This window comes from Plectropomus leopardus, chromosome 3 (genome assembly GCF_008729295.1).
Source record: "Plectropomus leopardus isolate mb chromosome 3, YSFRI_Pleo_2.0, whole genome shotgun sequence".
Classification (NCBI taxonomy): domain Eukaryota; kingdom Metazoa; phylum Chordata; class Actinopteri; order Perciformes; family Serranidae; genus Plectropomus; species Plectropomus leopardus.
The window spans coordinates 27,862,874-27,877,167 of NC_056465.1; the positions used below are offsets into that span (position 1 = coordinate 27,862,874).

The 14,294-nt window shown below is 41.8% G+C and overlaps 1 protein-coding gene across 6 annotated transcripts in view; it reads left to right on the forward strand.

Annotated features, from left to right (window-relative positions):
- The window catches only part of celf5a (cugbp, Elav-like family member 5a), a 217,865-nt gene that overhangs the window by 163,862 nt on the left and 39,709 nt on the right, over positions 1–14,294 (forward strand). For all 6 annotated transcript variants that reach the window (XM_042482195.1, XM_042482205.1, XM_042482200.1 and 3 more), the window contains exon 4: positions 12,590–12,718. In XM_042482195.1, the coding sequence (XP_042338129.1) occupies positions 12,590–12,718 (129 nt within the window). The remainder of the gene's footprint in view (positions 1–12,589; positions 12,719–14,294) is intronic.

Sequence of the window (14,294 nt, forward strand, 5' to 3'; positions counted from 1 at the left end):
TTAGTCCGACTATATGTTTCGTGGGAGGAAACTGCTGTGGAGAGTTAGGGAGGAACTGTTGATGTTCCTGTAAAGGCGCAAAACATTTCCCCCTCAGCTCAGCAAGATTCTTTTAAACAAAAAGTGAGACATTAACAGAGTGTAGAAAATGCAGTACTGAATACACAAAGGTGTTTGTTTAGCAGAAACTGCAGTTTGATTCACTCAGAATCTAACGCTTCTGTCTAGCTTGATATCCTTTTTCTAAAATGATTATGGACACAGACACTGAGCAAAAAGGCCCAGAAGAGTCCTGTGGAAAATATAAATTAGATATACAATATAAAATGACATTTTCAGTTATTCCATCCCCAAAAAGTTATACACAACATATGCCACGGAGTGCTTATTTTAGCCAATGAACCCGCTCAGCTCAGACATCAGCGTGCATTTCTGGCTGACTATGCACCTGCGAGGGACGATTCAAGGAAGCCAATTTGCTTGTTGATGGTAGAGCTTCATAACAGTTTCCAGAACAAAATTGAAATGCATTTATCCAAGCAGGGCACAGAAAATAAAATAGGAAGAGGGAGGCAAGAAGTAAAATGTTAAACTGTAAAGGTTGTTTTTCTCTGCAGCAGCTAAATCTTGCACAAGTGCGACAAAAGAACGACCTGCTGCTAGCACATGTGATGCTGCTTCATCCAGTAAAGTTAACGATGGTGGCAACACTTCTTTCCCTTGTGATAATGGTGATGCTGACAAACCTGCAACATTCTCTTCACACATTAATAATAAAAGGCGATGTTCTGAAATACACTTTTTTTTCAACAGGGAGCAGGTCAGGTCAGGTTTTCATGACAGGAACCTGAAGCAATGTATTGTTAATTTAGTGGAAGATGCCCTCGTGCACTTTTCTTTTCTCACTGATGCAGTATAGAAGATATGTCATGGAAACCTTTGCAGCAGTTCATTAGTTCAGCAGAGCAGGGCTTTGGGAAAATATGTGATATAAGTAGATCTGATCCTCCAGACAAGAAGGGATAAAAAAGTGAGAATACACGTGCTCGCCTCAGGCCTCCAAAACACTACGGCTTTTCTGGATTATGAAATGCTTTCAGTAGAATCACAACCTCTAAAAAAAGTGCTGATTGACCTTCTAGCCTAATTAAAGTGCACCATCGCCAATAGAGAGCAGATAAGACAGCTTGGCTGTCAGTGTGACTGACAGGGTTAGGCTCTCCCCCTGCAGTCACATCAGCACTACAGAGGCCATGCATACAAAAAGCACACGACAGCACAGAGAGTGGGAAAGCTCTAACTTTAGCGTCTCGCCTGCTATTAAGAATCAGCTCAAACTAATAATATGGAAATGGTAAAATATAAGAGTACACCAATGACATGCTTTAGGGCTTATATATTTATTTATGTATTTGCAGCTTTACCTCATACAGCATTTCCCCATCTTATAACTGTTAACACTGCAGTTTTTTTTTCAGAGTAAAAAGATGCTCGGCACTGAACTTGAGTAAATGCAGAATGAAGCTGCAGGCTGATGTCATATGTATAGAGCAAATCTGAATCCACTTTCACCAAGGTCTCTGTAGGTCTAGGCAGGTGAGTGCTCGAGCGCACCCTATATTCCCCTACAGCTCTCGCACTTCTGGCCGGGGAAAGCTGACATGCAAGGTGGCCTGTAAGCCTCTTTTGTCCATGTGCAGCAAAGTCATCTGCCAGCTCACTTGCTCTCACAGACAAAGCTTCAGAGAGATAGCCCATATTCTGGTACATCCTCACTCTCTCTTGAGCTGGAGTTGGGCATGGCCCCTCGCTCTCTATCTCCTAAGCCTCCTCCCTTTCATTTCCCTCTCTCTCTCATGCTCATCTGCCCTTTTCATATTTTCTTATTATCTTTTTCTTCTGCATTTCTCTTTACTTTGGTTACTTTTGTTTGCTGTTCTCCAGCATTAATACTGTAACCTTTAGGTATTATTTTACACTTTTGGTCTGTCAACCTTTCTATTGTCTTCTCTCAGATAGAGGTTTTTGTTCCAGTGCAGGTTTATATTTTATGATATTGCAGTTGTGCAGGGGTGAGGAGGTGAGAGGATATTGGTATTGTACTTTATATTTAACACAATAAGATCAGGGGGGGCAGGATATCACATGGGGCTCAGTTTAGCTCAGTGTATAATGAAGTTTGTTGTCTCTTGCTGTAGTCAATTTTGTCCTTCCAAATGAGAAAAAAGGTAATTACTTGAGAGCAACCATGAAGGCTAATGAGTTACCATGAAGGTAACTCATTAGCCATCCAAGATAATCACAAGGTAATATTAGAGAAAGACGAGAGATAGAGATAGTGAGGCAGAAGGGACAAAAACAGGGCAATCAGACAAAGAGAGAAAAAATATGTCAGAGAGATGACAGAAGAAAGAGCAAGTCTACTGTAAGGAAGAGGAATGAAAGAAAGAGAAACTGTGCGCGTAGCAGCAGGGAGGTGGGGGTTGGTTGAGGGGGCTGGCCGAGGGGGTGTGTCCAACATTACCCTCATGAATCAGTGTCAGTGGAGCGATGAGAAAATAATTAAGAAACAGGCTAGCGCTGTGTTAAATACTGCCAAAGGTAAAAGGCCCATTCTACTGTATAGAAACACAATCTGGACAGGAAAGAAGAATGGCAATAAATGGGATAGAGGAAAATGGGGGAGAGAAAATCCATATCATAACGGATGCCAAAGTGCCCTTCAGATGGCATTATGAAGGGAGACAATATAAATAGCGCTGCCATATTGTAAATGTTTATATACAGTAGCTACGTATACACGTTGCACAGCACTTTCAGGATTTATGACTGTCGCCGTAATACACTGAATTCGACACAAGGCTGTGAGTAATATTTCACATTTGTTATCATATTGAGTGTAAATTTGCTGAGACGTATATGGTAGAGATAAAATATTTTAAGCAATTTCTCCCTCTATTCTTCTCCGCTCAGCTGTTCTGTTCTGGGGGGTGGGAGCTGACGACAGGGCTATGAGCTGACTGAGACTGCACAGAAAGGGAGAGAAAGAAAGGAGCACACAAAACACACATGCACGCCAACAGTTATAGTTACACACCTCAGAGGTTTTACATGGAGCATTTAGGGAAGTCAGAATACTGTAATTGTATGTTCAAGGCTCCCTGCAGGGTCAAGATGCAGCTTAAATCCCCCAGCCCGTCGCACAGAACAGAGCAGCCATTAGATCGCACTGATGCATAAAATATATAGGGTTCTTTGGAGAATATTGAGTGACATACTGGAGGTCCTCTATGCGCATTTTGTGTTTTTCGTATGTACGTACCAACATGCTGGTGCACGTAAGTGTGCGCGCACAGATGTGTGGGTGAGTCTTTTAGGTGTCATATACAATATCCATCATACTTTCTGCCGGCGGCACAGAGAGAATTCATGATCACTGGTCTCCAAATCCCCTCTGAGATGGAATCGACTCGATTGGCGTGCGTGGAGGAAATGTGTACGGTTGGAATGCAGAAGCTATCTTCCCGTGAGGCAGTTGTTCGGTAACACATTATGGTTTGATCTCGAGCTCTTTTGGCCTGACTAATACGCTATGGGGCTTGTGATGCAACAGTTACCAACCGCAACCTCCCACTGCAGTAATGTTTGTTTGTGGCAAATGCTTTAGATGCCTCTTGTGTGTTTGTATGTATACAGCACATCATGTACTGTATGTTTCCGTGTGTGTGCCTGTTGATGCAGCTACTGGTATTTGCAAGCTGTTCTATTTTCCTGACAGCCTTTATCTTTGTGTGTGTGTGTGTGTGTGTGAATATCATTTTATGGTTACTTTGTGGGTATGTTTACAGTGTTTATGCATATATGAGCAACCTTGTGTCAGTGTGCTTATGTGTACTTACATGTATGTGAAAGCAGTGAAGCCTAATCCATCCCAGAGGGGTGCTTAGTGAAGGATGCGCTGTTTCTGCAGCATGGCTATCAAGGCCCCTCTACACAGCACTCAATGGCATTTTTACTGATGGCTTTTATGGGTTGCAGCCGAGCTGCCAATGAGCAGCCTTGACACCAAAATGATGAAACTATGACATGAAATCGAGCCAGTGTCACTCTGTGTGCTGTTGGAGTTAAAAGAAGCAGGTACATGTAGCGACTGTTAAAGGGAACGTGTCTGAATTGAAATATTGACTGAATAAAGTGCTGCACAATTAATTAAATTTGATCTCGATTTTGGCTGTCAACAATAACATAAACGTGATCAGCTGCGTTATTGACATTTTAAATGCATGCAGCATACAGCCAGTCTCCACTTTGGAGGAGTTATCTGCTATGTGTGCACCCTGCAGCAACAGCAGCCGGTGAAAAACTTTACTGAATATTGCGACTGCAGTATGAAAATCATCCATCATCAACCAAATTCATCCATTATTTGTACAGATTTCAGACATAATAGAGAACAAATCTTAAGCAAGAGTGCAAAACACTTGTGTCTGTGCCCCTAAGTAACACAACCAAGTTCAGCGACCTGAAAAAAACCCACCACAATATGCAGCGTCAACTCAAACATTCAGAACAGCGATGCTGCAGCACGTCACGGTAACGTGACCGCTGTAAAAAAGAGAGATGCACTGAATTCAGGTAAAGAAGAGCCTTATTTTAAGTCTTACTATGATGCAAAGATTTGTTCATTAGCAGGAATGCAGCACATACTGAAAGTGAGAGTGTTGCTCTGTTGATTTATTCTTGGGTCAAATGTTTTGGCACAGTTTTATTTATTTATTTTTCTTTTAAAAGATGCACTGAATTCAGCTGAAGGAAGGCCTTATTGTAAGTATTATTTTCATACAAAGATTTGTACATTAGCAATAAGGTAACACAGCATGGGAGTTAAAGAGGAATTCTCTCTTTATTTAAACGTGAAAGGGCAAGGAAAATGTTTTGTCCCTAAAAACAATTAATAATCGTGCTAAATAGTTGTGAACTCAGTATTGATTAAAAATAATGGTCATTATTGTTTTGGCCATAATTATTGAAGCCATAACTGAATATATGCAGAACATGGCAGCTGACTGTACAGGCAACCTTGGCAGGCATCACAGTGAAATATAGTATGTTAATATGTCGGTTCACTCTTTAATTTTCTGTCTATTCTTTACTTAGTCCTATATGTTTCAAAAGAAGTCCATATTGTGTTGCTTTGGTGTTGAATCTGCACAACAGGGAGCACCGGGTTTGAAGGCTTTCTGTTGAGAACTACTGTATTGTTTTCTTTGCAACGCTGTTTCCAAGCAACATCTCCAAAGTTGTGAGGGAAACAGCACTAATAAGCTACCTCATTAGGGCCAGTGCATGGTAGGCCTTACAGTTTGTGCTGTCAACTCTGTGGGTTAGCATGCAAACTTCAAAGGACAGCTGCAAATACAACGCATACACACAGGAGCGCTAATTTACTTTGGAAATTGGTAAACAAACTATTCTATCAACCCACATTTCTTTCTGAGTTGAAGGTGTGCCGGTGGATCCTACCAACTGGGTTCTGTCTGAAGTGGCTCCAGCGTTATGACAAAATACGTGTCCGTCCTCTCGCCAGTGATAACGCAGCACATAAAAGGCTCATTATTCAGGAGTTAATTTGGCAGCGTTTTCTCACCCTAAGGCTGTGCCAAACCTCCCTCCCTCGTCGATCTCTCCCACTTCTACCACTCATCTCTCACTGTACACAGGGTGGGAAGGGTGCCCTGAGCACACCTATGCACAACAGGGCGCACGCACACTACTTTACATGTACACACACACACACACACCTCCATACTCGCCATCTCATTAATGCAAACACAACCCTAGTTAGATCCCTATATGTAATAAATTGGATTAAATTCCACTGGCTAAGCACTGTGATCTCTTAGGGTTAATTAATTTCATTCCATTCTGTCTGTGTTTTTTATGCTTGAACACATGCTGACACTGTTATTGTGTGGCATCCTGCTCATTGGAGAAGTATAATAGGCTCATGAAGGAGGGAGAGGAAGCCACAACGTTTGGTATTCCGGCTACAAAGTGATTTCGATTCTTTCTTTCTCTCTTTTGACAAGGAAGTACGCTACAGTAGCTAGCTCTAATATGGTGGATCCTTCCCCTCCTCACAGCCTCTCTGCAGCTCTTATCTTCCCCTCCAAATGAGAAAACCTGGATGGCTTCTCAGGGCCCCTGTTTCTGCCTGGATGCTATCTCATTTGGTTTTAATATATTTATCCATTCATTATTGTTCCCTTTTATCGGCTGGCTAATATTGTTCATAATTTGTCCTTATCTCCAAGCCTGACAGTCAAATTTACACTCGGGCTCGGCAGACAGATGGAGAAATGACCCTTCCCCAACCCCTCCTTCCCTAACTCCTCTCCTCCCTTCATTCCTCTCCTCCTCTCCAAACTCCAATGAAACATGACTGACAGCCCGCTGTATAAGTAGTTGTCATAGCAACCTCCCCATCCTTCTGACAAGTGCTTTTTCTCTATCGCGCGCTCTCTCCCTCTGTCACAATATCTCTCTCCTGCCTTCCATCCCCACACCCTCGCTGTTGCAACGATTGAGAAAGAGACAGACAGAGAATTTGAAAACCAGAGAGCACCTAAGGCAGTTGGTATGCTTTCCTTCCCCACATCACCCCCCATTCCCATCCCTCCCCCTCTCTTGGTCTCCTCCCACCCTTCCCTTGCCTCATCCTCCCCACCCCTGACAATGATTTACCAACTCCAATGGTGCACCTCTTTCATCCATCCTGGCTTATCAAGGACTGCAGGACTGTATGCACATCAACTTACAGTCTCCTACACTCTGTCCTGTCTCTCTTTTATTCTCTCTCTTCGTCTGCTCTCACGAGCTCTCTCTCTTTTTCTTTCTCTCGCTTGTTGCTCCAAAAACTACTCTGCCCCCATTGCTATTGAATAAGTCTCATTTCACTGTCAAAATCCTCAGCGGTCTGCATTGTAATCACGGAGCGTACAGTAATAAGTCTCAGGACTGTGCTGCAGAGTTTATACTGTATGCTGTGTGGACAGGAGATCCCTCAAACTTCAAGGGGAAATAAGCATTATGTAACAAAAGACGGCATTGTGCAGAGATTTGGAGCACAAACAGGGAAGGAATTACAGTAGTATTGTTTGTCGTGCACGTGCTGTAATGGTCAGACTACAGCATGAAGAATTAACCCTTGAAAGCTGAACAAATTAGCTTGATTTCTTCCAAAAACACGGAAAGAGGGCAATAGAGAACCTCAGTAATGACTCCTAAAACCCGAAAATGAATAAGCATTTCCGCACCTCTGGTTCCCTCATCTCAAAGTCAATTGGTTTTTTGAATGGGTTTTTGGTTAGAAGCCTTAAAATTTTAAAATTTCATGTTTTGTGTTCATTTGTGAAGAATTTCCTGCTGAACAAAACATGTAAGTGTCAATCATTTGTTCACCATAGAGCTTATCATATACAATGATTCAAAATCCAACAATCCTATAGGCTTCTTGACGAGGGGACCAGGGCAACATTAGCTTCTGGGTTTGCCTACAGGAAAACATTATCCCTGGGGCACTCTATAAGCAATGAAAGAAGGACTGACCCCAAAGTTAGCAAAAAAAAAGTAAAAAGTACAAAGAAATTTGGAAAATAAGTTAAAGGACAACAAGGAAATGACCCTGAAAAAGTGCTTGAATATGTAATTATGATATTATATGATTTTTTTACCTAGCTTTTTTTTTAAATCATTTTCTAAATCTAATAATTTTCTTGCAATTCCTGGAGCATTTCTTCCACAAGTGTTGCTCAGTGCCTTTCCCCCATGTTTTTGAAAAAAATCAGGGTTCAAAGGTTTAAATAGTCATGAAAGGCATCTGAGAGCAGCACAAGAAAAGTGCTGTCCCTCCAGGTTTAAAGGGTTAAGATGTGGAATATTACTGATATAAGTTGCTTTTGCGCAGTGACTCAAAGGCTTCACACAATGCCAAAGCACTCATATGGAGAAGCTTATGTTGATTAGAAAAGGTCCAAATGGACCCAGTAATCCTCAGTATGTATAACCAAGCTGCACACTGCCATTTCATTATTCCGGAGTTTAATTTCCAATGCATTTATTCCAAACAAGCATCTGTTTAGTATCTCAGAGTAAATTAAACATGATGGGGGGCGAGTTTCAGGATAGCGGTGGTGTGTCCCAGTGAAGCTGCATATAGTATTCTGCCACAGTGAGCTGTAAATGCATCTTAATGCCAGCATGCTGCACCATTTTCACAGTTAAGTTGCTGCTGGTTATTAGGGCCCTGAATTGTTTAGGTGACGGCAATTCACTGGTAACACTATAGCCCTCCAATTTAGGATGCTATTCATGCTCACTAGGCTCTGTTATGATGCAAGCAGGAAAAAAACAACTCATAATTTCTTGTCTTATTGTTTATTCATCTATACAGTAGATGCCATTTACCACAGGTGAGTAACTGGAACAGAAAGATGACTCAGCCGTTTTTGAAGGCCGGGAAAGAGAAAAGAGCTTTCTGAAACAGTATTTGCTGCTAATCATGTTTTAACCTCTCAGCTTTAGAGAATGCTTCAGGGTTACATGTGACTGACAGTTCAATTCACTGACCTGAAAACAGCATTCAGACAGAAACATTCTTTGTATGACTTACTTTTAATTATGTTAAACGCAGTTGATTTCGACTCAATGGTCTACTCTTAGATACTCTTATGTTGAGAATTTTTTGGTGTTACCTGCACAGAATGAAGGAGTATATATCGTAATAGTAGCTGTAGATCTCTGAGTGAGGAGATCACTTGAGACAGTTAGTGGGTCAGTTTCCCTACATATTTCACTCAGAAGATAGATATTATACAACATGTTGTGTATGTACTGCATCATTGAGACGTAGATATGGGAGAAACACTGATGTACGATTAAAATGCAGATCGAGAATGAAGGCAGCTGAGTGATTGCAGAGAGCTTGGAGAAGTCCAGGTGTCTGCAGAAACTAATTGAGGTTGACATCCCTGAAACAAAGTGACCAAAACTCCAGCAGAGATAAGTGAGGATAAAGATCAGGATTTCAGAATCTGTGTAAGCACGTTAGCTGATGAGGGAACCACAATGAGAGACAACAAATGTCTTTTCCCTATAGTTTAGACAAATATCATATATACCCAGCTTTGCATTTCAGTAGAATAACAAACAGATGAAGCAGGATTATTGATGGCTTGTTGCGGCTTGTAATGCAGCTGTGGCCACTAGTCCAGCGATAGCAGCACCGGCTAGCAGCATCATCATGTAGCATAAGCAGCACGTAAAGCAGAGCAGCAGCTTTGGTCCTTTGTGTAGACACAGGGTGCATTCAGGCACAGGTCACTTAGTATTTTGGCAGTGATCAGAGCCCAGTGCACAATTATTATAGTAATGAGCATAAAGAAAACCCACTGGTTTGGGTTTCAGCATGCATAGTGTGCATAGTAATGATTTGCAGATATGCTGAAACTTTACATTTCAACAGTGCTGTGGTTAGGGATGTGGTTGTGGTTGGGTTAGTACCACTAGGTTATGGTTAGGAAAAGATCATGTTTATGCTTATAAAATGCCAGGTTTTGGAGGCACAATCCCACCAGGAAACGCATCAATGTCTCGGTTAAAAAAAAAAAAAAGAAGAAGAAGCTTTTTATGGCAAAATCCCAGCTGGAAAAACAGCAACATGTTTTCCTGTGCAGGCATCTCACTTAGGTGACATGCTTTCCACCAGCAGTCAGCTTATATACTACGTGACTTCAGGAACATTGATACGTATGAAATGTACAAATGTAATGTATTCCTGGCTTGCAGACACATATAATGCCAACATTACCTCCTGAGGGCACGGCTGAAGATTTTTTTGTCAGTGGGACTTTTTGCATCTTTTTGTATTGTACTTTGAAAAACACAGATCAGACAGTACTATTCTAAAGAATAGCTGTCCTGAATAAAAAGTCGGTGTATTGTAGTGTGATAGTGATAGTTCACACCAGCGCTTGCATCTTGTTGTGTGACTACTATATGTGTGGTCATGTTGGGGGATCTGTCATCTGTAATCCTTTGTGTCAGGGTGTGAGAGGGTATCCTAGTTTGTGCATGTGATTTTTTTTTCTCTTCCTCTGTCGCTTCTTTCTCCCCCTACCCCTTCAGATATGTGTAAATGACTGTAGGTGTTTCACGCTCTCTGTGTGTCTGTTTGCACACTGCCTGTTCTGCAGTGTTGTAGATAAATGAGATAAAGTTTCTATTGGCGATGAACACAACACCTAAATTCCCAAGGTATCGTTTTGGTTCAGAGCAGCCACAGCAGAATCCTAGACGGTGGAACAGATCTTCTAGATGATCTGTTTTCATGTGTTGTTAGCTTGTTTTCAAAGCACAGTCACTCTGCAGAACATGCACTACATCTCTCTCTCAGCCATAGATGAGGAACTCTTACTAAATGCTGCTGTTGAAAATGTAAAATTCATATAAAGTCACATCTTTTTTTACAGTCAAATCCTGCATGTATGTTCAGATAAGGACCACTTTCAGATGTAACGCAGAGAGCCGGAAGACTGAACATAACTCCAGTGTGTAAGGCTTTTGTGTAGCTCTCTGTGAGCCAATATTACACAGGAATGTGATATATAGTGGCCAATGATCCCGTTCTACTCTGAGTATTATAAATATTATTCCTTTCAGCTGGAGGTGACTTGCCAGTTAGCAATCTTTCAGCTGAAGGATGGATGCGGTGTCGTATTTTAAGACATGCCACATGTGAGCTGTTCACAGTGTGATCGTCAGAGTGCAGCTCATATGAAATTGATAGGGTCATGCATTAATTCAAAACTTGTCAGATCCCCATCATCTACTTGAAGGAGGGAGTTACAGCCAAAGAAGGGCTGGTAGGAATGCAAAGGGCGACTGCAGTTCACTTTAGTGTGCTTTGTGTGGCTCTCCAGCTGTATACAGGAGCGTATATGAGATGTGGTCTGGCGGCATTCAGGGAAATTTGTGCAGTCCAGCCCCTCCCCCCCTTCTGCGACTCATCTCCCCCATCCAACCTCAGAATTTATATTCTCCCTCCAGCAAAAGGAAGGACCATCTTGGCCTTTCATTTTCCAGTTCAGGGCTTTCCTTTTTTTGCAGATAAATGCTCTCCAATCCACCCTGACAGATGTCACATTGCATCACTTCCGTTTTGATACATAGCCTCTGATCCTGCCACTTGCAATAAGGAGCCAGCACCAGGGACGCCCCTCCCTAGACAACGCTCTGACACGGGTGATTATTTTAAAGGTGCATCATTGGTGCTGCCGAGTGCTGAAACCCTGGCTGGGCGCTGCGTCTGCATGCACTCGCTGCTGTGCCCGCTGCCGGAATGTGGGTATCGGCTTGTGTCTGGGTCAGGGAACGAAAACAACACGACACACTCGGTAGTCATCACAGGTCACCCTGACACTGTACAATACCTCTGGCAGCGATTTATGCTGCTCTCAACCTCTTCACAGCAGCGGCCGCTAGTCCTGTCTCTCACTCCGTCTCTCCACTGTGACTTCACAGGTCAGAGTTGGAGAAACAATCTGTATAAAGGGAAGGTTTTAGTGCCTCTGCTGCCAGCGGAGACTCACTGCACTGTAGCATTAATCATACAAGGCCAGAGTACATCAGTAAACACAGTGTGTCAGGTCAAGGTAAAGATCAGATCCCACAGCATTTAACAGGACTCAATAGCATACAGGCTATCTATTGAAAAGTCAGCGTTATTCATGGCATGTCTCCTAGCCTTCGTTGCTCGCAGGAGAGACACACCATTGTTCACTGAAGAGCATACTGAAATATTTCTCTGGCTACACAAAAAACACTGGATCAGCAGCAATTAGTAGAGTAAGAGAGAGATAAAGAGAGGATGGGAGGGAGGGAAGCAGTTGAAAAAGAATGAGGTTGAAAAATGTAGAATCAGCGAGAGAAAAAGAAAAAGCAGAAAAGAGAGAGGGGAGAGAGAGAGAGACCACGGGAGAGAGTGGGTAAAAGAGAGAGAGAGAGTTTCCAGCCCGTACAGTGTGGTGTGTAGGAGGTTGGAGCTGCCTGGAGCCCCTGGTGCTTTTAAAGGACCAAAGACTTGCTCATTGTCTTGGGTCTCTGTGCCTGTGTGTTTGTGTGTGTGTGTAAGTGTGTGTGTGTGTGTGTGTGTGTGTGTGTGTGTGTGTGAGAGAGAGAAACCTCTTCATTAGTCTTCCCATTGCTCTTCCCCCCAGCCCCTGACCACTCACTTACCCCCAGCAGCTACAGTATATGTGCCCATATGGGACTGAACCCACTTATACAAGAGATTAAAATTATCAGTCTTGGAAAAGAGATAATACAACGTGACTGGAGCCCAACCAGCGCTAAATAAACCAACTCTGTTAATGTATATCAGTGTTTGCTTCCATGCAAAAACAGACTTCTTCATAAATTAATTCCCCATTTCGCCAACAATGATGAGGTTTCACTACTGTACGTTCTCAAATTGGTTTAGTAATTGAGGTCAAAGTTATAATTTAACCTTTTGTCTCGTTGTTTGTTCCAGAAGACAGGAAGTTGTTTGTCGGGATGCTGAACAAACAACAGACAGAGGAGGATGTTTACCGCCTCTTCGAACCATACGGAGTCATCGAAGAATGCACGGTCCTAAGAGGTCCTGACGGAAACAGCAAAGGTAGGAGCCATGATATAGTTGTCAGCATTATTTAGGTCACTGACAGAGAAGTGACAGTGTGCGTGAATGTCTACATCAACCAGTGTATATAAAGTATATGTGACATATGCACCAGATATGGGTCAAATAGCACATGATTACAAACAATTTTACGCCTCACTGTTTGATGTGCTAGTCGGCTGCAGGCAGTGACCAAAAAGTTGAGCCTAATGTGTCAAATACAGTTTGATTGATGTCTGACTTTCATAATAAGGAACAATGAGAGTTAAGTGGATAATTATTGGTTTGATTTTCTCCTTCTGTTCAGTTTGTAGAGGATTCAAAGTCATTTTTTGTGGCAGCACAGTATCAAAAAATAAGTATTTTAAAATATTTGCATATTTTAAAAATGGGATAAAAAAATCTGTTTGAAGTTTAGGATAAAAGGGATAATCTGTGATAAAATCCTAAGGCCAGATACAAAACCAGGACTCTTCCATTACATGGTAGCCACCAGCAAAAAAGACACCCCATGTTGTAGTTGTAATCCCATCAAATGCAGCAATTATTCAAAAAATGCTAGTAATTTTAAAATGCTGACTTTACCATCACAAACTCTTCCTCAGCATATATCTTGTCTCTGAAAAAAAAAGCTCCTCTTCATTACAAAGCCAGATTTCTTTTCTGTCATCACTCTTGTTTTTTAAACTGAAGCATTTTGTCCTATGGATGTACTGCAGGCCCTTACTGTAACTCGTGTACTGTAGTGTTGATATCTTGCAGGCCTTTTTAAGACAGCCAAAAAACTTTTGGAGACATCAATTCTCTCTGACATGCAGCAAAGAGCAAAGGGACTAGTGGTTTTTCATGTCCCTAAAGCCTATTCCCCAGCCAGCGCTTATGGAAATTGTTGTGGAATTATATCTAAGGGGGTTTGAAGCCACAGTGTTCTGACTCTGCAGTGGTTTGAAGGAGAAGGAAAAGATGGATGTCAAAACAATTCAAGTGCCCCTGCTGTGAGATTGGGAGCAGCCAAAGGAAGTTGCAAGTAATGGGAAGTTGCTAAATACATTTTCATAAAAATACAGGTTTTAGGCACAAGTACTTTGCTTGAGTATTTCCTTTTTATGCTACTTTATACTACTCTATCACATTTGAGAGGCAAATTAAGTACTTTTTATACCACTACATTAATATGACAGAGAAAGTTACTTTGCAGATCTGTTTTTTTTTTTACAAACTATAACCAATTAATGCTTAATCCTAGAATAAGCTATTCAGCTGAATCAGGTGACAATGGGGTCGATCTATTCAATTAAATTCAATTCAGTTTATATCTGCTTACAAATGCACGTTTTGCAGGGTCAACATACTTGCCGGGGTAAACATTATGTTCTGGAAAGTGGAATGCCTCATACAAGTGAAAGAAACAAGTGATGTCTTCTGTAATGTAATTTGAAAATAAACTGTGTACTGTATCATTGAGGCAGATCTCTTCGTGCTGAGCTGTGTGTGCATGTCTGAATCACTTTTTTTGCCCAGAAGCTAACCTTCATTTTGTTTCGACAAGGGTTGTTGCAATCTTATCCCTTTCAGA